At 47.2% G+C, this 22,982-nt stretch overlaps 2 protein-coding genes and 1 long non-coding RNA gene across 5 annotated transcripts; 1 reads left to right on the top strand and 2 right to left on the bottom strand.

The window, feature by feature from the left end:
* The first annotated feature begins 939 nt into the window (after window positions 1–939).
* On the top strand, window positions 940–5,569 carry LOC125552432 (squalene monooxygenase SE1). The gene is made up of 8 exons (XM_048715984.2): window positions 940–1,436; window positions 2,829–2,940; window positions 3,022–3,196; window positions 3,521–3,689; window positions 3,769–3,987; window positions 4,097–4,372; window positions 4,462–4,740; window positions 5,173–5,569. The coding sequence occupies exons 1-8, from the start codon at window positions 1,179–1,181 to the stop codon at window positions 5,281–5,283; spliced, it is 1,599 nt and encodes a 532-aa protein (XP_048571941.1). The 5' UTR covers window positions 940–1,178; the 3' UTR covers window positions 5,284–5,569.
* A 4,068-nt stretch (window positions 5,570–9,637) lies between these two features.
* On the bottom strand, window positions 9,638–11,925 carry LOC125552433 (branched-chain-amino-acid aminotransferase 2, chloroplastic-like). Its single transcript, XM_048715985.2, has 7 exons — window positions 11,654–11,925; window positions 11,354–11,427; window positions 10,822–11,182; window positions 10,471–10,701; window positions 10,170–10,382; window positions 9,957–10,069; window positions 9,638–9,850 (listed from the first exon to the last, which is right to left on the bottom strand). Exons 1-7 carry the CDS (start codon window positions 11,744–11,746, stop codon window positions 9,736–9,738), a joined length of 1,200 nt encoding a protein of 399 aa, XP_048571942.1. The 5' UTR covers window positions 11,747–11,925; the 3' UTR covers window positions 9,638–9,735.
* A 5,880-nt stretch (window positions 11,926–17,805) lies between these two features.
* Window positions 17,806–20,955, bottom strand: LOC125528672 (uncharacterized). Of its 3 annotated transcripts, none has more exons than XR_007292447.2 (4): window positions 20,388–20,955; window positions 20,198–20,269; window positions 19,532–19,599; window positions 17,806–18,133 (listed from the first exon to the last, which is right to left on the bottom strand). It is a non-coding gene; the product is annotated as an uncharacterized LOC125528672 (long non-coding RNA). The 3 variants fall into 3 exon arrangements; XR_015601452.1 differs by lacking the exon at window positions 20,198–20,269 and having other exon boundaries at window positions 20,388–20,632; window positions 20,720–20,878; XR_007292446.2 differs by lacking the exon at window positions 20,198–20,269 and having other exon boundaries at window positions 20,388–20,876.
* Between the last annotated feature and the right edge of the window lie 2,027 nt (window positions 20,956–22,982).

Below are 22,982 nucleotides of genomic sequence, written 5' to 3'. Positions count from 1 at the left end.
GTAGATCTGGTTAGAGGGACCCGTGGCTCGTGAGGATGTGTGTTGTTGTTTGCCGAAAAGCGCTGTTGTATGGTTTTCGGGTCCGGTTTCCCTCATAAACTGGACCAACCTCCTTTCTTCTGATCAATGAATTTGGTAAAACTACTACCAACATTAAAAAAAAGAGAGAATCTGCGCCGCGTGCTCCCGTGACGCGGAGCTGCGATGGGCGCCTGCGGGAAAACGGACGGCACGAAACCGCCTCGCACCGGCGGCAGACGGGGATGCGATCGATCCAGCGTCAGGCGAGATGCTTGTGCCGCGCCCCCACCGCTGACGGCACGTGAGCTGGCACGGTGCCAGCCACGGGCGCACGTCAGAGCTGTCGTGGAGCGTTTCTGGACCGTTTCGCGTGACAGCGCGCGCTCTCCCTCGCGCATCCAGTATTCCCGCGGGATCGGACATTGTTTCTTCTTCTTCTCGTTCTGTAGTCCGGTGGGCCGGGTCGGTTATGTGTGCACGTTTCACTCGTCAACGATGTTTCAGCGTAGCGTAGTTGTAATAGGGTGCTACTCCTACTCACTAGCCTACAAATCTTCATTCATAACTTCAATGATGCAGTGGTTTACTTTATGTATTCAAGTCAGGCCAGCTGCTAGGCACACCCCCATATGGACCCATGATACGGACCGTCGCGTCGTTTTCGCCTCATGTGTTACTATTATAGTATAATACTAATAACTAATATAATAAAATTATATTTGCAGAACAAAGTACAAACCGATCGCCGAACAAATGCAACAAAAAAAATAGTTCTCTTTAGACAAGAAGAACGAACATATTCCAAGAGGAAAATACCAGAAAAATCCAGCGAGGTCAGCCAGCCAGAGCAGAGACAGCCAGCTACAGGGACAGGCAGGGCGGAGAGAGCGATCTCCCTCCCTCCTCCGCCCCATAAAAAACGGAACAATCTCCAACTCCAAGCGGCCGCCTCTCCCTCTCTCTCGTCTCGTCTCTCGTCCCAATTTCACCGCCTGGCACTCTCCCCCGCTCCGTCTCTTCCCCGCACGCATCACCCTCTCTCCCGTCGCCCCTCGGCCCGAGAGAGCCCACACGCAAACCCAACGAACGCGCCGCGCCGCGCCGCGCTGAGAAACCCCCGAGGAACGACGACCCCAGGAGCAGGCCCCCATTGCGGCATGGCTGCGGCCGCCGACGTCGGGCAGCTCGCTGGCGCCGCCGCGGCCACGCTCCTCGCGGCGGTGCTCGTCGCCGCCGCGCTGGGGCGCCAGCGCCAGCGCCGCCGCCGCGGGGCTCCGGTCGAAGGGATCCCCGCGCCGGACGACGGCTGCGCGGTCGCCGACGGCGCAGGGAGCGCGGCCGTGGACGGCCCGACGGACGTCATCATCGTCGGAGCCGGGGTCGCCGGATCTGCCCTCGCGTACACGCTCGGAAAGGTGACATGTTTTCTCCTTGCTTACTTCTCCGTCCTCGCGTTCCGCTGGTTAGGCAGGGACTTCTTGTTTCTTTTAGACCGGAAACTTGTGGTTCTCGTTCTCAAGAAATAGGACCGAATTTGAAGTCAAAAAAGGAGAACAGGAGATTGAACGCAGGGATCAAAATTTCCACCATGAGTTCCCAGAAAGGATCAAGTATAGATTATCTATCAGAACAAACACCTCTCGATTCAGAAAGGGCAACTGCTCTGTCATTGCTATCATCGGTTCCTAGCCACCTTTTCGTTAGAAAAGTCATGTAACGGCTTTTGATCTGGGGTGGGTGCACGCAAGTCATGTGACGGCTCTTGATCTGGGACGGATGCATGCAGGGAATAATTGTGATTTGTTGCAGCACCTGACGCGTGTTTTCACCCTTAGGTGAAAGCGAAGTCTGTTATTTGTGTGTTGGGGATGTAGAATTCGTATGGTGCTGAGAAGGTGTTCCTTAAATGTCATGTCATGCAATTCTAAATAGGGAAAAAAAATCTCTTCCAAAAAGCCGTGGTATAAAATTTATCACCCTGTGTCCACGCATCAATCAATTCCTGCTTCCTGGTGGGCATGGCACGCTTGGAGGGACAGAAAAGAGAGGGGAAAACAACGGTGGCAGAATAATACACACAAGAAATTTGTTTTTACTCCCTCTGATCCATATTAATTGTTGCTGATTTAGTACAATTAATATGGATCAGAGGGAGTAATAAATTTGTTTTGCCTTGCAAAAATCATGCCAGGGCTGCCTTGCAAGTTTTGCTGAAATTGCTTATTTTCTTTCTGGCTAAATGAATGAGAACATGTGGTGACAGAACTGTAAATTACTCATAAATGGGCAAAAGAGGAGGTCATCTGTATTATCTTCTCTCTTTCTCTAGCCTTTTCCATGCTCTCTCGTCCAACCTGCTCCAACAGAGACTTGATGTCTTCTAGCTTTGCACCATTAATGAAATGCCCAACTACTTTGAGGACCCACTTAATTTTCTTCTGTGGCTTACAGCAACTCCGCCAATGATATATCGTCAATAGGAAAATGTTGAACGAGTTATTGTACTTGATTCTTTTGGTTTTGTTCGTAATAACTCCACACAATGAGTGATAGTTTAGGCAACAAATTAAAGAAGAAAGTTCCTTCTATAATTGTCAGAGGTTGTGTACCAGCCAAGAGTGTTAAGATACATATCCTTGTGAAAATACAGTATATCCCTAAAAGCAGTATTACCGTGATGACCCTAGTTTCGTCTAGATTTGGATATAACAACTAAAATGCAATTCTGCTGCTTTCATGATCAAATGGTGCATTACTGTTATCTTGGATTTTTTGCTTATATCCTGCTTTATTTGTTGGTGACACAGGATGGTAGACGGGTGCATGTTATAGAGAGAGACCTGACAGAGCCAGATAGAATTGTGGGCGAATTGTTACAACCTGGAGGCTACCTGAAATTGATGGAATTGGGTCTGCAGGGTAAGCTTTACGCCTCCTGCTTAAAATGGGTTTCCTAACAGAACCATAGGTAATGTATACTGACTATTTGATTCTACCCAGACTGCGTTGATGAAATTGATGCACAGCGTGTCCTTGGTTACGCGTTGTTCAAAGATGGGAAGAACACAAAACTTTCTTACCCCTTGGAGAAGTTCCATTCAGATGTGGCTGGCAGGAGCTTTCACAATGGACGGTTTATTCAGAGGATGCGTGAAAAAGCTGCGTCGTTACCCAAGTAATACCTCATTGCCCATATGAGATATCTTTAGTAATTATTTGGTGTACTTCTTTGTCTAGTTTTCATCTGGTATCCTTCTACATGATAAGTTCATTTTACCCATAAGCTATGCCTTAGAATGGTAATACTTTAAAAGTGCGGCCCTTTGCAATGGTTTAATTCTGCTTGTGTGGAAGTTCTTAAATTTTGGTGTATTTGCTCTCATGCTCTTTTCAAAAAAATCATATACATTTTAAATGGGTTAGCTTCACATAAATCTAACTGTTTACACACCTGGACTTTCAACTGAGAATAATGTTTGACATACTATTGGATTTACAGTGTCCAACTGGAGCAAGGAACAGTTACATCTTTGCTTGAAGAAAATGGTACAGTTAAGGGTGTGCAATACAAGATCAAGTCAGGTGAAGAACTAAAGGCTTATGCACCATTGACAATTGTATGTGATGGCTGCTTTTCGAACTTAAGACGTGCCCTTTGCTCTCCAAAGGTACAGTTCTCACATTATACTCACTGCTGATTATCATTTTTTGGTTTACTGTACTGATATAATGTAATTTTGTGCTTAGGTTGAGGTGCCGTCTTGCTTTGTTGGCCTGGTCCTGGAGAATTGTGAACTTCCTCATGCGAACCATGGCCATGTTATCTTGGCCAATCCTTCTCCCATCCTATTTTACCCGATAAGCAGCACCGAGGTTCGCTGTTTGGTAGATGTCCCTGGTCAGAAGGTGCCTTCCATAGCAAGTGGTGAAATGGCAAATTATCTCAAGACCGTGGTTGCACCTCAGGTACTACTATAAGTATTACTATTGCAGTTGATCTTGTCCTAAGTGTAATTTCAACTGCCTGATTTCTATAACGAGATTTTAATGGATATCCTATGTTGTCATTTCTCAGATTCCTCCACAAATCTATGATTCTTTTATAGCAGCAATTGATAAGGGAAGCATAAGAACAATGCCAAATAGGAGCATGCCAGCTGCACCACATCCAACACCTGGTGCACTTTTGATGGGAGATGCTTTCAATATGCGACACCCTTTAACAGGTGGAGGAATGACTGTTGCATTATCAGATATAGTCGTCCTGCGTAATCTTCTCAAGCCTCTTCGCAATCTGCATGATGCCTCTGCCCTCTGCAAATACCTAGAGTCATTCTATACTCTGCGGAAGGTCAGTCTTCAACTCTTCATATTGCAGTTTAATGCCCAGCTTTTCCAGTGTAATACAGTTTCTTTAATTCAATTCTTCTCCTTTTTCAGCCGGTTGCTTCTACAATAAACACATTGGCTGGTGCTCTATACAAAGTCTTCAGTTCCTCGCCTGACAAGGCTAGGGACGAGATGCGCCAAGCTTGCTTTGATTACTTAAGCCTTGGAGGTGTCTGTTCAAATGGGCCCATTGCTCTACTCTCTGGTCTTAATCCTCGGCCATTGAGTTTGGTTGCACACTTCTTTGCTGTTGCTATCTTTGGTGTTGGACGGCTGATGCTCCCCCTTCCTTCACCTAAACGAATGTGGACCGGAGCGAGATTGATTTCGGTAAGTCCCGGAATCTGTTTTTTCAAATGATTTCATATCTATGTTAATGTTTTAGACTTCAGTAGTAACATGAAGACGGCGGTAAGAAGGAATGGAACTAGCTGCTTTCTATCTTTTCTGCTCATTTGCATTTGCTCCAGAATATCTAATATGATCCATGAAATCTGTTCTGTTTTGTCAAAATTTATGCTTGTTTGCATAACTACTGTATGTTAGTACCTGGTGTCGCGAAGTTTTGGCATCCAGTATATTCATCTTTTGAGTACATGGTTGAGGGTGAACATGCAGAATATGCTCCTGCTGTAGCAAAATTTACTAGAGACTGGCCATACAGAGTATTGGCAAGCACATCATTATACGTCACGATCCATTGTTCGATATAGCTTCGTGCCTTTTACTAGCTTTGCTAATAAACAACGTTCACAACTGCAGGGTGCATGTGGTATCATCTTCCCAATCATCAAGGCTGAAGGTGTGAGGCAAATGTTCTTCCCTGCTACCGTCCCCGCGTATTACCGTGCACCTCCTGAAGCAGAGTTCTGATCTACAAAGGTGCAGCTAATCTCTCGCACGATGACATTTTTCCTGTGTTGGTAGTCGCCCGCCAGTGTTAGCCGGTTGTTGAAAATGTGCTGTGTTGGTAGTCCGAATGGATCATGGAACGTGTATAGTATCTCCGTTGGGTGCTGATCCTGTTTTTGAAATGTTTTGAATTGCTGCGTCAGTGCCCATGTTGATTCATCCTAGCTAAATTGTACATCTTTGTTGTACTACTGATGAACTACGCCTGCTGTTCTAACTAGTGGACTAAGGCGGTGTTCCTTGTCTACTGATCGTGAGCTGTGCTGTGTGCGTTTCAAATCAGACCACTGTATACCATGTTAGGCTGAACGCTGTTATGGACCATGATATGCCTTCAGTTATATGGGCCAGCTCATCAAATGCCTTATTTCATCTAGAGTTCCAGTTGATTAAGCATGTCTCTTAGAAAAGAGTCCAGTTTCGAGATCCTCTGTGAGTTTGAATAAGATACCTACAGAAATCTCTGCATAAGTCAATGACATAGGATTTAGATGTGCAATACTTATGGCACATCTAGATGTGCTTTAGCAAAACTGTTTAAATAAATTACCGACTTGTCAAGTCTTGTCTGCTATATAAAGGGCCTGAACCCTCAATAAGTAAAGCAGAGAGAAATTTCATTGTTTGCCTCTATCTACTCAATAATCTATTCTTTATGTGAGTAGCAGATCATTTCATCTTGTCAATTAACTCTGATGACATGTGAAGCTAGAAGATGGAGGACAGTGTATATACTGCACCATCCACGGGGCTTCTCCGACGCTGACTCCCAAATCTCCCCCATATATTTTAGGAAATCGTTTATTTTCATCCGGCTGATAACAGCGACGCGGAAGTCGCCTCGTCCTAGCGACGCGTGTCCCGCGTGGCGTGGACCTGGCAACCTTATCCTCTCCGCGTGCCCCTCGGCTCCCTCATCTCCTACCTCTGCAGAAGCAAATCCCCATCTCTTTCTCCGGACGCAGGATAAGCAAGCCGCCACCGGCCACTGGCCCGTCGTCGCGGCAGCTACCGCTGCATGAGCCAACCCAACCTGCTGCTGCAGGCACCACCAGCTGCCATCACCGCTCCACCTGCTTCTTCTCTTTTTTCTAGGCGCGACCAGTCCAACCACAGCAGCGCTGCGACCCCACGATCTCGCCGTCGACCAGTGACGCTGCAACGCGAATCGGCGGGGAGCTGCAGTGCAGCAAGCGACATGTGACCCGTGGAGCCGGAGCCGTCGGCGCTGCCTTGGACCAGGCCGGGCTGCAATGGAGCTTCGCTGGAGCCGTCGGCGCTGCGGTGGAGCTCCGGCAGGGCTGCAATGGAGCTCGACCGGAGTTGCAATGGAGCTTCGCCGGAGCCGTCGGCGCTGCCTTGGACCATGCCGGGCTGCAATGAAGCTCCGTCGGAGTTGCAGTGGAGCTTCGCCGGAACCGTCGGCGCTGCCTTGGACCACGCGCGGGCTGCAGTGGAGCTCCGCCGGAGTTGCAATGGAGTTTTGCCGGAGCCGTCAGCGCTGCGGTGGAGCTCAGGCAGGGTTGCAATGCAGCTTCGCCGGAGCCGTCAAAGCTGCGTTGGAGCTCCGCTGGGGCTGCATTGGAGCTTGGCCGGAGTTGCAATGGAGCTTCGCCGGCGCGTCGGTGCTGCGTCGGAGCTCTGCTGGGGCCGCAATGGAGCTCGCCGGAATCAATCCGTGGTGCTGCGTTGGAGCTGCGCTGGGACTGCAAGTCTGCAATGGTGCTGCGTTGACTCGCTGCTACCGTGGCGTCGTTGTAATTCAATGGCCACCAGTGCACCGATCGAACGGCTAACTAGGCGATGATTTCTCTAAGAAATCATCCGGCTTATTTGTAGCAGCCCCCTATATTTTATGTTTGGACCAGATGTCCTTAAATTTTCAGGCCTTCATCGCGGCTGCCCATTTTGGGCCGGACCAGTGCAAAACGTCCACAATCTCCTAAGTTTGACCCCAACCATGTCGTCCTATGATGGTCCGGACCCACCCAAAACCCTGACGCCGGTGTATTTTCACAATCTGCCGCATCAATCCCCCTGGATGTTGCCCAGGCCTTTGCCGGACATTCGTCGCTCCACCTAGCCTCCTCTTCGTCAAGGCTGCCGCCGCGGCAACCGCCACGAATGATGCTTCTTGACGAAATAGAGCATGTGGAGGAGCATCTTCTCAAATTCAAGGGTTCAACGTATGGAGATAGAGTGTTGAATCGGCGTCGGCACCAAAACATGTTGATCTCTATGAGGACTACTTTGTCCCCGATGCGCTATTCGACTACTATTTTCAACATTGATATCGGATGCATCGACCATTGTTCTTGCGCGCATCATGGAAGATGTCAGAGCTTATGATGATTACTTTGAGCTCAAGAAGGATTCCGTTGGCTGCAGTGGGTTCTCTGATCTCCAGAAGTGCACGACTGCTACGAGAATGCTTGGTATGGAACAATCGCAGACCACCTGGATGAGTACCTTCAGATTTCTGAGAGCACTTCCTCGAAGCCATGGTCAGATTTGCTATTGTAGTGGTCAAGGTGTTTGGATGAGAGTACTTGAGAGAACTAAATAACGAAGACACAACAAAGCTCATGGTAGTGGAAGAAGCGAGAAAGTTTCAGGTATGCTCAAATCCATGGATTGCATAAACATTTAAGAACTGCCCATATGCTCAACAGAGGCAATACTAGGGTCATCATAAAAAGCGCATTATCATTCTTGAAACAGTTTCATCACATGATCATTGGATTTGACACCCTTTCTTTAGCATGTTAGGGTCTCACAATGACATCAACTTGCTGCAGTGGTCTCTATTGTTTGCAATGTTGTGTGTGGACGAAGCTCTTGCATGCAACAATGAACATAGGTACAACACGGGTACTATCTTTGCAATTATATTACCTTTGTCAAGATCATCTCCAGAGGTAACAAAAAATTCCACGTTGCTGCAAGACATGGAGGTGCTAGAAAGATGTGGAGGAGGCATTTGGAGTGCCTCAAGCCCGATTTTGCAGTTGTTTGCAGACTTGCTAAACAATGAGATACGACAACATTGTAGGAGATGATGACTACTTGCATAATCATGCAAAACATGATTGTGAAGAATGAGGAATGGGTGATCGTATCCAGCTTCCAGAGCAGCATGCGGGGATGTTTGATCAATTTGTCGCTGGAGATGGGTGAGACCACACACTGCACCGCGACAACTTGGCGGACACATCATCCTGTCCCCCGATCAGATCAGATCAGATCTGCTGAACAAAAAGACAGATCCGTGCTGTTTTCTTATTGTGTTCCTTCAATCAATCAAGGATTCAAAAAGAAGACAATTCCAGTAAGCACGCACGTTGGGTCTGGATTGGCAGCGCGTACGTGGAGCCTAAGAAAAATTGACTACTTGCACTTTGGCATACGTTTCTTTCCTGCCTACCATTACCATGTGGCATGTGCCGCATGCAGTCGTGCCGTTGTTTGCTTGTTGTTTGGCCTGCCGCGCGCGCCGCCAGAAAAACCTCACACTTGTTGGTCTCTGTAAATAAATTGTCAGAGAGCAACAACGTGAACGTATCAAACTATCGAAGTACCCCGAATGTCCATGAATTGTCTCTGTAACTGTAACGTCGATGCGACTGCCAGGTTGTCATGCATGAAAACGATCTATGTGGCAAATGGTAGGTGTCAATCAGGACCAACAGTAGCTACTTTGCGTGCCCAAATTTGAACTTGCTAATGAAAACGGTCTGTTTGGCAAATACGCAAGTGTCAAGCAGGATCAACATTAGCTTCTTTCTTTCTGTGCCCAAATTTGAACTTGCTAATGAAAACGGTCTGTTTGGCAAAAACGCAAGTGTCAAGCAGGATCAACATTAGCTTCTCTCTTTCTGTGCCCAAATTTGAACTTGATACGTACTCCCTCCATTCCGAATTACTTGTCGTAGGTATGGATGTATCTAGATGTATTTTAGTTCTAGATACATCCATTTCTGCGATGAGTAGTTTGAAACGAAGGGAGTATCTTCTAACACGAGATATCATCATCATTTTTTTTTGAAACAAGGCAAAAGGCTTACTATTTTCGTTGAATAAGAAGAATCTTTTTAGGGTCTAGGCCAGGGGCCGAATTACAAGCCTCACTCTCTCAGCATAATATTACACAAAAATGTCACCCCACAGAGAAGCTTCCTTTTTAGTTCGAGCAACAAGAACACCCACGGAAACTGCGTTGTTACGGAACACACGTATATTTCTCTCTTTCCATATTTCTCAAGAAATCAGTAGCATCAGAGAAACCATCACCCTTCGGGCCGAGACATCCCCGAGATATCATCACCATCACTATTATTATTCACATTGGCAAGACATGATAAGAAATGCTGATGAATGCTTCCGGCGCCGCATGCGCCCACGCTGTTATCCTACTCAATCAACCGCGACCGTCCATCCCTTCTTGTCCTCCGCCAGGCCCATCTGGATCGACGTCAGAGCCGTGTAAAGCTTCTTCGACAACGTGTCCTCCCCGGTCCTGAACTCGTACCTGCACGCACGCCCAAAAATCAGTACACATCTCAGCACTGAATCGAACAGACATCTTGGATCTTTTTGCCCCGGCTCGACGGACGAATTGCATGAGATGGACTTACCTTGTCCCTTGGTAGGTGATGGTGGACACCGGGGTGACGCCGACGGCCGTTCCCGTGCAGAACACTTCGTCGGCACTGACGAGATCGTGGATGGAGACGAGGCGCTCTTCGACCTGAAGAAGACAACACACAACACAAGCTTCAGTCCGTTTTTATCGGCGCAGTTGGGTGGTGGACAGTCGTGGTGGACGTGGAGTGCATTGATCGATCGACCTGGTAGCCGCTGTCTCTGGCGAGCTCGATGATGCTCCGACGCGTGACCCCCGGCAGGATGGTCCCCTCCGTCGCCGGCGTCGCGACGGTGCCGCCCTTCACGACGAAGAGGTTGCAGGAGGAGGCCTCCTCCACGTACCTCTTGTGGACCGAGTCCAGGTACAGCACGTCCGCGAACCCCTTGCTCCTCGCGTCCATCTGCGCCTTGAGCACCTGACGATGGGATAAAAACACTGGCCGGTCAGTCACATTTTCTGGAAATTCACCCGAAGATGATATTTACCGGCTGAAAGATGTTTACCGGCGCGTAGTTGGAGATGGTCTTGACCCCGCCGGTGCCGCCCGGCATGGCGCGGTGGATCTCCTCCTCGACCAGCAGGTTTATCGCCGCCATGCCTTCCTTGAAATATGTGCCCACGGGCGCCGCGTAGATCATGAAGGTATACTCGGGCGCCGGCGCCAGCCCGAGGATCGCCCCGCTCCCGATGAGCAGCGGCCTGAGGTACAGCGCCCCCTTTCCCTGCGGCGGCACCTGAAACCAACGTAGGACAGCGGTGGTTGCGGTGCGGAGATCAGCCATGGAGGGCTCATGAGCATGGCGTGCACTCACGTGAATAAAAGGACACACCGATGGTCACCACGTTGTACGTACCCAGCGCCTGTTGGCGAGGACGGTCTGCTTGACGGCGTGCACGAACTGCTCGACGGACGGGGCCGGCATGCACATGCGCCCGGCGCCGTGCTGCATCCGCCGCGCGTTCTCCTCCGGCCGGAACAGCATGTACCCGGGCCCGTCCGCCCTCCGGTACGCCTTGAGCCCCTCGAACAGCCCCTGCCCGTAGTTGAGCACGCCGGAGGAGGGGCTGAGCTCGATGTTGCCGTAGCGGGCGAGCTCGCCGCGGGAGAAGCCGCCCTCCTCCTGCGAGCACCGCATGACGTACATGTAGTCGGTCGGGGTGAGCCCGAAGCCGAGGTTGTCCCAGTCGATGTCGCCGCCGCCCTCCTCGTCGGACCTGCAGCCAAGCCAAACCGCACACGGATGCCCCGGTGGCGACAGCTCAAGCGTTAAGTTTGAGTGTGACGAACGGCACAAAATGTTAAAAGCCATTGGCGATCGATCAAACTGCAAACGAATCGAAACCAATCACGGAAAGGAACGATGAGCCTGCATGCCACTCACGCACCTGTCGACGGGGTCCAGCTGCGGCTGCGACGACTTCCACCGGGACGGGAGAAGAGAGCGGCCGCCGCCTCCGTCCTGCACACCGAGAAGGCGCCTACTGTGAGTTCCGATCGACCTCATCATCGTCCTCATGGAGGCAGGATGTGAGAGCATCGTGGACATGGATAAATCTTAGTAGACGGGAAAATGCTCTTCTTCTCTCGCAACGGAAACAAGAAGAGTAGAAGCGCCAGGCCCGGCGGCCATGCTTTGTAGACGGGGATCTCAACTGTAAAAGCACGAGAAGCGCGCGGGTACGCACCGTCCCGAGTAGAGCTCGGAGGCCGCCGCTGACCCCGCCGGCCGGGGCGCGGCCCCACGGGAGGAGGCGCCTCGCAGACGACAGCACAGCCATGCACGCACGTACGCCCGCGATCGCCAAAGCTGTTCAAGAACTCGACCCTTCACGGCGAGCAATGGTTCGCAAAGCTATACACAGCCCGCTACGAGAGCGCAGCGCCTATACCAGTGAGTTAAAATGGCAAAGTGTTCGTGAAGAGGTTTCTATATAGGTCGTGGAGAATTTGGCAAAGCGTTGGATCTGCCGTGCTGTATCCGACCCTTATAGAAGGCCACATGCATTGGTTTAGGAAACACATGCATTGGTTTTTTATGGCGAGCTAACACATGCATTAGCAGGATACGGTAATGTTTGGCAAAGATATTTGGCGGATGTTTGACAAAGACTGTGCCCTGTTTCGGGACTCCTGTTACGGGGGATCCAGCGTGCGCCGAAGCTCTAGGAGCAGCAAACTTGCTTCTCCTGGATGGAGACAAAAACCATCGACGGAGATGGCAATTGACCCGTGGGCCCAGGCACTGAGTGGACCCCGCGAGGCAGTGACGGAGTACAGCCGCGCCTGGCACGGCACCTCCTGGGAACGAGGAAGTCGTAGTCGCGCTGCTCTGCCGCGTGTAAGGTGTGATGGCGTCTGCCGAGCTAATTTTTTCCCGAAAATACTTCCATTCTGTATTCATCTTTAATTATAGCATTACAATGAACATCAGAAATAATAAAAGATACAGTCAAATTCATAGACCACCTAGCGGTAACTACAAGAATTGAAGTGAGCCGAAGGCGCGCTACTGTCACCGTCCCTCCCTTGTCGGTGCTGGACATAACTTGTTGTAGTAGATAGTTGAGAAGTCATATAGGACCAGCGCACCAGAACAGCAAACACCGCTGATGAAGAGAGATATAGATCGGAAGGATCCAACCTGAAACCGCATGAACGTAGATGACGGAAGACCGGATCTGAGCAGATCCACCGAAGACAATCCCCGACCGAATCCTGCGAGATCCGCCAGAGACAGACATCCACACGCCATCCGACCATGCTAGACGCACCACCGAGACGAGCGGGGAGAACCTTATTCCATCTTCAGGAAGCCGCCGTCGTCTCACCTTCCTGAGCAGGACACACAAAACCAAACAAAATTCAAAGAAACATATACAAACAGAGCCCTCCCACCGGCAAGTGCCGGGATTCACCATGCCCCATGGCCCTAGCAATTCTAGCATTGTTGTTATATCAGCCTGATTTTTCTAGTGGTATATCGGTGTGATTGATATCTTAACTTGTCGATATGGTAATTTTGGTAGGAACTGTTTTTAAGACTCTGACAAAGCCGTCATCCACGCAGCCCCGTCAATGGCGTAGGGAAGTTTTAGCACAACCTCTTAGTCCCCCGCGCAACCCCGTCAATAGCGTCGCCGTACGTACAACTGCAGCTTTCACCCCTGCGGATGCCGCACCCATTTGTCCACTGGGAAGAGCATCAATTAATGACCGTCGCCGCATTTCACACTTGTTTCCCACCCGCACGTGGCAAATCCCCATCCCTCGTTTCCCATCGAAGCGCGCCCATTTGTGGGTATAAACCCCCATCAGAGCCCTTTGTCGATGCCACCATATTCACTCTCCTCCCTGATCCCTGGCGTCGGCACACTCATCCCACCGTCTCCCTTCGTCGGCCACTACCCCTCTTCTCTCTTCCACCATTCGGGTGTGGCCACGCCCTCCCCGTGGACCTTTCCCGGTGAGACCGAAGAGGACTGCGCCGAGAGAGAGAGAGAGAGAGAGAGAGAGAGAGAGAGAGAGAGAGAGAGAGAGAGAGAGAGAGAGAGAGAGAGATCTTGAAGAGGGCGTGAGACTTCTCTGAGTGGGTCGAGGACGAAGTGCGCCATAAGGCAGAATCAGTCGACGGCGGTGCTCGCCTACCCGCCGCCCTTGAGTACTTTTACCACATGTCGATGCCATCTGGCAGAAATGAACACCACTATTCAAGACTTTGGCCTTATCCTGTATCCAGGACACACATGCGTTCGTCGACCGCGTGGCCACGGAAGTCACGGTAGCTGAAGCCACCCCTGCCTGTGAAGTCACTTCAATGAGGAGGAAGAGCTCATAGTTTAGTAGAGAATCCTTGTAAATCCATCTTGAAATCCATTTTGTAAATCCTAGTTGAAAACCTAGTTGAAATCGATATTGAAATCTAATACTAAAATACTTCCATCGTTGAGGTGGGGAATAAAATTGAACTGAGGTCTGAAACAAATGTGTTCTGAATATTGGATTTTTAGGAAGAACCATTGTAGTCAATGACATGTGAAACACACATGTAAGAAAAATATGTAGGCTGCCTTTTTGATGAATCTATGTTTGCATGTAGTCACCGCAGCATCCATATCCATATGGAGCACGATGGCCAATGGCGATCACAAATATAACGACTCTGCTAGAATGGCTTAACCATCTCCAAGAATGTCGGAAATGACTTTTGTACCATGTCATCTAAGGATCAAAACCAAGCTGATAACTTGCTCGACTCGACTCGTTAGAGATCGTTAAGATAACGAGTTAACTTGGATGGACTCACTAACATAATGACTTATATTTGAAACGGCTCGACTAATGTAACTCGTAGTTAGCTTGTTTAACAATGTATGTGTATTGCGATACAATTAATTTTTTTTAAGAATATTTAACCTCGTAATATATATTTGTAGACATGAACTTTTCTTCATGAATCACAGCAATTAACAATTTGCATTAAACGAATAGTTGGTGCATTTCATAAATAACAACAATCAACAACAATATTGATACTTAATTATCTCATGTCTCTTCTCATTAATGAGCTTAACGAGTTACTACTAACTCGTTAGCTCAACTCGTTAAACTCATTCAGTTAATGATCTCAGATTAAACCCGGTTTAACTCCTAGTTATGTAGTTTGAGTCGAGTTGAGTCATGAGCTACTCGTTTTTACAAGTTTTGAGTTTTAATCGAGCCCTAGTTGTATCAACCAGAACTCTCATATGAATTCTACAAATTTTCCAGGTAGGAGATTGGCACCACTACTTTCCCTGCAACAGTAGCCGGGTGAAGGTCGTTGAAGGTGTTCGAACTTGGTTGCATTTTGCTTCTTTCCTTTCCTTGATAAACAAATTCCGCGTCGGCACGGCCCCACGCACCTCTTTTGAGCTGGCGGTAGCAGCGAGTTCTATCTTGCTTATCTTCTTCGTTTCTTCGTCTCGATCGACAGCAAAGCCGTTGCTTATCTTGTTATCCTGCAGGCCATGACTTGGTGTCTTTATGCTACGACGTCTCTGGTGCTGGTAGGTGCATGCATGCAATGTATCAAAGCCTACGTGTCCCCACGCGCGCGTTCTCGAGTCGCTTCAACTGATCCGTTTGTGGTCATCCGTCCGTAATCAAGTGGATGGGATCAGCTGACTGTATTCACTATTCAGTATGTGCCCAAGTCACAAAATGCGCCACGAGACCCATGGAAATCCGTTGTTTGCACGCTGCTACCTCCTTGGCGTGCATAATCCGTTTCGTGGTTCGTTAGTGGGTTGTTATTTTTTTGAAGGTGGTTAATGGGTTCTTATAAGATCACCTAACAACAATACGAGTGCCCCGGTGCACAAAACAACCATTTGTTTTTGTTCCGGAAAACCTTCCAATCTACAGTCATTAATTGTCCTTTTTTTCTCAGAGTATGTCAAAGGCATACCATATCTTTATAAAAGAAGAGCAAAACATTTACAAGAATATCGGAACGCAGTACGAACAAAGCGTCGATCACACACCAACACCTACACCAGCGATAAAACAAGAATCACACTCTCGCTAATCGATCTAAGCCACCTGCTCCGGCCGCCTTCCATTCTTCCATCTCGTCGACAATTTTGCTGAAGAGTTGAGCTGGGTTTGTTAGAGATATTGCTAGGATTATGCAATTGCTAATCAGATCTTATCTAATACACATGAACACTACTCGATTTGATGCGAAAATTAGTTGACAGTAGTGTGTTTATACCTCCGTTTGAAGATGCCATCTCAGTTGAGGAAGTGGAGTCCGATGACGAACTGCAGCAACGTAATAGATCACTCCGGCACCTTACCGGAGTAAGGACAGGCCTTCACGTCAACGTCCAGCGCACTCCTGATTGGATTTGGAGTGAATTTCGGAGGGCACTGTTATCCTAAACGATACGACGATCAAATAGGTGTAGGGGTGCCCTCCTCTTTTTTTTTTTTGAGGAAATGCCATCATGGCGGTTTATATTTCATGTGAAAATAGGGATACATCATTTGAGAGAATATCAACTAAAAACCCCGGAGGCTCTGACTTCCACACAATAGTTCGAGAGTTCTCCGAGTTCCTGGCTAGCACATCTGCCGCCATATTAGCCTCCCTAGGACAGTAATTAAACTCTATAATATTAAAATTGCGAGCTAGAAAAGAGCATTCATCGTAAATGGCCGCAGCTGGGCCAAGAGAATTCCCTCCATTTTGCATAGTATCAATCACCTCCATGCAGTCTGCCTCGACGTGAAGATTGTTGCAACCCAAGTCATTGGCAAGTATGAGTCCGTCTCTAAGGCCTCGTGCTTCCGCCGTCGCCGCATCTTCTACAAAAGGAATATCACTGCATGATGCTGCTAAAAAAGAACCTGTATACTCACGTAGAATAGCTCCAGTACTTCCAGAACTACTGTCATAATTAAAACCAGCGTCAATATTCAACTTCACAATATTCTTTGGTGGTCTCAGCCAACCATGCCTCCTAATTCGTGCATGCTTCACCCTGGCTTTGACGAAGTTCTTTGCAAGCGCAGTGATGGTCTGCGCCGATCTCGCTGGGTCCTGCAATATATGCTCGTGCGTGAAACGTCGTCGTTCCCACCACACGTACCAAACGGTAGTGGCAATAAGATCAGTTCTTTTCACACCAGATATGGTCGGCTATATAGGGCTCTTGGAAAGAAACAAATCAGCCAAGACTGATCCTCCCTCACGTTCAACTGAGCAAACTTCAGAGATGAGAGAGTCCAGTCCCAAAATGCGCCACACTTCTTGCACTCTTGGGCAGAGAAAGAACACATGCCTAACACTTTCGCAATCTGATATACATAAAAGACACCGTGAACTAGTACTCATGTGCCTATTTGCAAGCACGCCATGACAAGGAATAGCCCCTAATAAGGTTCTCTAAACATGGATTTTTATCTTGGCTGGCACACTTAACTTCCAAATGGTCTTCCAAACTGGACTAGTACTTGAGCCTTGGACTGAATTTGTCATTCTCAACTTTCATCCGTGTTGGTGATCCCATTCTTCATGATATGCCAACCTTACAGAAAAAATACCATTCCGACAAAAGTGCCATGATACAAAATCATCCATCATCCCCAGGGCCAATGGGATGTTTAGAATTCTCTATACATCAATGGGCCAAAATAAGTCATTAAGTAATTGCTCATCCCATTGTCTACTCTCTGTATTAATGAGTTCAGACACCCTTGTGATCACAATATTACCCCTAGGCATCATCATTTTCCTTGAGGGACTACTAGGTATATCCAAGGGTCCTCCCAGATGTTTATTTGCACTACTAGATTTCCCATTATAACCGAGGGTCAAATTACCGTCGGATATTTTTCTTCACCGTCATCTTTCTTTATAACCGACGGTACACCATCGGCAATCTCCCGTCGGCTATGCTTGGTCGGCCATTACAATAATAGCCGACGGTACCGTAGGGTAATACATTTTTCCACGGTATTTGGCTGACGGTGAGCCGCCGGTCATATTTTGGTCGCGAGCCAGCTCCCCAAAACTCGACGATGCTCATATCTGACGGTTTCCCGTCGGGAATTTATTTCCTGACAGTTATCAATTCCCCTCGGCTTTTGCAATAGGTGACGGCATATTTGGCCCCTCGGGGTTCATTATAACTAAGAGGAGAACCAAACTGTCAGCTAGTATAATCGCTGATTGTGCATACACCCCTTCATTTATTCCTATAGTTGAGAGGCCGACGAACACCCTATATATATAGTCACCCTTAGAGGATTGTTTTTCATTTCAAATATATCACAGAATTGCACAGCCCACACATGACCAAGTAACATATATTGTATATAGCACAACTTTCAAAATATCAGAAGAGTTGCATCAGAATTACATTGATCATGATGAACAATCTAGAAAGTTTAAAATGCAAAAAAAACTAAGATATAATGGTCCAAGCATTATGCATAAGCTAGATTGACCAAAACCCCATGATTTCACTTTGTTGAACGTCTTGAAGAAAGATCACTAGACTCGTCACCCTTCATCACCATATGGATCATAATGCTCGTCGCCAAATAGATCATAACAATCATCGCCATAGACATCATCACCCTTGCCATAGATCACGATTCTTCAGTACTGTCTCCCATTCCTAAGAAATGATTAGACTAAATGTAAGGGAGATGAAAACGACATACTGTAGTTGAAATTTAATTGATGATACAAAAAAAGGAACTTAGATGTTCTAATTGACTGGTTAGATATCTAACAGTATGACTACGTACTCACCTTTTGGTCCTTCACATGCAATTTTCAGGGTTACATGAATCAGCAGGAACGCAACTCCAAATAATAGACTGAGTACTACACGTTGCTATGTGTACAAAAGGAATATACCAATAAACTGCACTAATGTCAACTTCATTATAAGTTTGCAACGGTTCAGAACACATCATGCTTTCCAAATTACTTGTAACATTAATATAATTCGAAGCACACGACATTTTTTAATTAACTGTAACAATCCTATGTCCAGAACCCGCATGTACTATGGTTACACCAAGATGGCCATGTGATACAGGTAAAAAAAACCTTATCTGAAAGACACATATGTCGTGTCGATAATCGATTCATTGGCTTGTTGAAGTTGTAAAATGATAACCAAGTACAAATGTACAACAGACATCTGCAACCCCACTGAAGTATATATACTAGCGCTTATATTTTGCAGTCTGATAACACAACAGAAGCAATAGACTAGCATAACACTATTGGCTAGTTTGGGCATACAATAAATACAAAAAACAGATTAAGAATGTCATGTAAAGAAAGATATAAATATAATTTTTCATTCAAACAAATTAAATAGCAGTAGCACACTAATCTCCACCAACTATAGTTTCGGTTATATTGCGCATAGCAAATTAAGCAACTTCTTATGTTTCGTATGACAGGTCACAATCATTCTTCATGTTAAGCTACCATTATTTCTGTATGCACTTCCAAAAAAATTTCAATATTGTCCACTTTTTTAGATAAACAGAGAGGCACCCCTGGTTCCATTACTAAAATGAAACCAAGTTTGCTGGACATTCTCAAAAGCATCAAGGTCTGGAAAGCTGAGGACCAAAAGAGGCAAAGCTAGTACAGGGGAAAACAAAAGCTAGAAAGGAGTACGCCTGATGAGGGTCAAACATGCCAGATCATATTGTCTAATGTTGAAATATTTTTCTCTGTGCAAATGATTTTACTATAATTGATTATAGCAACATCTTTTCCTATATGAGTTCAACCAAATTGTGCCATCACACCTTAATTAAGATGGATTTAATAGATAGATATCTCAGTTATGAGCCACATCTGGGAAAATAGGGCATAAGCAGGTGCATACATCATATATAGTACAACAGTACCACGTAGGCAATGAGGTAAGCTAAGAAATCAGGCTCAAATAAAAGAGCATGTCTCAAAGCAAGTTATCCGCAGCATGCTCATGTTGTCCAGAACTAAATTGGTGCATAACTAAATGGGTAAGACATGATGGACTAACCTTTTCAGTTAGTCTTGACGAGCATCATCTCACCCCCTTTCAAAGCCGCCTTCAGAATCTGATGTGGCCTGTATTTATCAAACTGTAAGAACCCCTGCTCTACATCTTTGAGAAAGAACACACAGGACATGATGTTAACATGTCAGTGACTGCTTCAGCCTTAGGCATACAAGTTAAATGTTACAGAACTACAAAATACTGATAAGAAAAGCAAAAGCGAGATTACAAAACTTACAATTACATCTACGAACCAAAACTGAAGGAAAAAGAACTAGGAATGTACGTACTATGACATGAATGGAGGACCTCTTCAATGTTAGTTGGTTTGCTTACAGGGACTGCTAGTTAAGCTATACAGTAGTATCAAGTATACATGCCAGTCTTGATTACACACGCTGATATAGGGTCTCTTCTCTTATGCACTATTCCCAACTGCTGCAACTAGCTAGCCTTGACCAAACATGCATGCATCAACACAAGCTAGCCAACTCAACTCACCGGCGCAAATGGCCACTTGCTAGTTAATCAAACTATTTTTCAACACATAGGCTTGACTTTATTTTCCAAACTAATAGGCTCGGCTTTGTTTTTCAACAACCATACAAAAGAAAAAAACTAAACAGACATGCAAACAACCATGGCCTCGTTATAGAACTTGAACCTCACCACCACACTAGCCCTTCATGCCACCATCTCCTCCATCTCCCCGCTATTCAAATTGAACAACAGGAGCAAATCCTGCACCCCAACCACCAGAACACAATCCCACCATCCATTACAAAAGCACACGTACACACGCCACATATAAGACCTGCTCGACGAATTGCGCAAAGCCCAAAGGAAGAGGCGACCGGACCTGGTACAGGCGGGCGGAGGCGGGTGTGGGCGTGGTCCACTCGGCGACATCAGGGGGGCACACGGATGAGGAGGAGCTTTAGGAAGGGGCCGATACATGGCGTAGGAGGTGAAGGGAGAGAGAGCCCATGAAGAAGACCGCCGCGGTCCCGAGGAGCGGCGTCCAGCACCTATTGAATGGGGGCGACGAGCCGACGAGGTCAAGCCGGCCAGAGCTCGCAGCGTCGTGGCTGAGGGCTGCCAGATCTGCGGGCCAACAAGATGGAGACGGGAGTCAAAAGGACATTTTCGCGTCGGGAGGAAAAGCTAAGGGGCTGGGTGACATTGCTGGACCAGGGAGAGAGGCGAGGGTGGAACTGCGCGCCGGATCGACGGGCGACGGCGGGATTGGCGCGTGGTGGCGGACTGGCGGGGATGGGGGGAAGAGAAGGAGCGGCGTGGGAGGTTTCATCGGAGGGAAAAGGGGGTGAGACATGGGAGGACATGGCCACGTACATAAAATTTGTTATCAAGCGGGAAATATCGGACGGTCTTTGTATGATTGGCTGATGCTATGGTCACATGTGTTGGACCCAAATCAACTCGAAAAAAATGACCCAAATCAGGGAATCAATCTATATTTGACATGAATCGTTGTACCTAGATCTTATTGCTTCTGTAAAGAAATATAAAAGCGTTTAGATCATTACTTTATATGTTATAGCAGCTCTATTTAATAATACTCCCTCCGTCTCAAAATAAGTGTCTCAACTTTATGCTAATTTTAAGACACTTATTTTGGGACGGAGGGAGTATATTGGTATGCATATATAAAGTTATAGTTGAATGTGTGTGCTATACCGAGAAAGATTTTCTCCTCGCTTTATATATAAAGAAAACTATAAATTACAACCGGCCATACAACAAGAAACGGAAAATGAATCAACGAGATACACAACTCCACGGAACAACGACGACCTCAGATCATGTCATCAACGACTCCGACAAGGGAGCTATTCACCGCCGGACGAAAGCCACACTCTTCCTCCCAAGGTCAAACTTGTTGTCCCGTCGCTGCCTCCGAAGAGGGCACCCCTGCCCTCTCGTCCTGGATTGAAGGACGCCGTCCTGTCGGCAGGCAGAGCAACTCACCCCCGAGCACGAATGGACAGGGCAACCAGTTGCCGAGGATAGGACAACAGTCGTGGCGAGCTCACCCCTAAAGGAAACTCATACACCGCCACCGTCTCCGGCCAAGACCCAAACACCCACCGCAGCTGTCGAGCATGGACACTATTGAAGACCAGCAGACCACCACCGCACTGAGCCCTGACCACGAAGAGCTTCCAAGCTGGCACCTTCAAGAAGAAAGCAACGCCGATGTGCCGCCGTAGCCCAATCCGGAGATTTTGGGCTTTCGCCTGCGGCCAAGAGGCGGAGGGCCGGGTGTAGGTCTCGATGTTGCCCACAAGAAGGAAAACAGCGCCATGGGCGTCACCAACATCGTGGCCGGCCTCATTGGTCAAGGGTTTCCCCCGACGTAGAGCCTGCACCCAACGCCCCTCCGACCTGTAGAATCTACAACCGGAGTAATAAATTACCGATATAGAGATAAAACTTCTCAATGGAACTTGCAAGTCAACAATTAAAAGTGTGAAATTTATACATACTTTTGTATATAAAATCAGCTTATGCGCGGATACATAGCCTGTGAGTAGACACTCTAGAATACTAGCTATTGCTTAATACTTACAGAGAAATGTATCATCTTGAATTATCTGGAATATAATTACTATTGGTCATTCCACATGTTTATTGACGTCATCCATTGAAGCATATCACCGAGAGTGAAAGTTAACCGTCTGTTATTGCTATCTCCCGTTGGGTATTTTCCAAATAACCGAGGGTCACATATGTACCATCGGCCATTTGCACTAATAGGTGAGAGTTTTATTTTTCACCTTCGGCTATTAAATTTCACCGTCCGACATTACATGTAATCCCCGAGGGTGTAGCAAAAACCGTTGGACATTATAATGAACCGTCGGGCATTTAATTGGATATCCGAGAGTTGGATTTTTACCGTCGGGCAATCTAGTATACCGTCGGCTATTGGTAGTAATACTTGTGAGTTGGCAATAACGGTCAGCCATTGGAACTACCGTCCGCTATTACTCTAATAACCGACGGCCCGTCGGCTATTATATTTCACCGTCGGAAATATGGGGATTTCTAGTAGTGTTGGGACCCATCACCCACCCTCCATATATGACCTCTCTTGAAAGATTGAATGCCACTCCACAAGCTTTGCCAAGTATATGAGCTCCCTTTCTTAAGGCTGCAATTAAGAAGGTCTCCATCAGGAAAATATTTGGCCCGTAGCACTCTAGCACATAAGGACTCTGGTTCACATAACAACCTCCAGCATTGCTTTGCCAGTAGTGCCAAATTGAAACAATGTAAGTCTCTGAATCCCATGCCTCCCTTCTCTTTGGGGACACACATTTTCCACCACGTGAACCAATGCATATGTTGTTTAAGATCATCATCTCCCCACCAATATTTTGACATGGCTGTAGTCACACTATTGCATATTTTCTTAGGCAACTTAAAGACC

Source organism: Triticum urartu, chromosome 4A (genome assembly GCF_056163025.1).
Source record: "Triticum urartu cultivar PI428250 chromosome 4A, HENAU_Tu73, whole genome shotgun sequence".
NCBI lineage: Eukaryota > Viridiplantae > Streptophyta > Magnoliopsida > Poales > Poaceae > Triticum > Triticum urartu.
The sequence above is the reverse complement of the archived record's forward strand: the minus strand, read 5'-3'. Positions and strand labels throughout refer to the sequence as shown.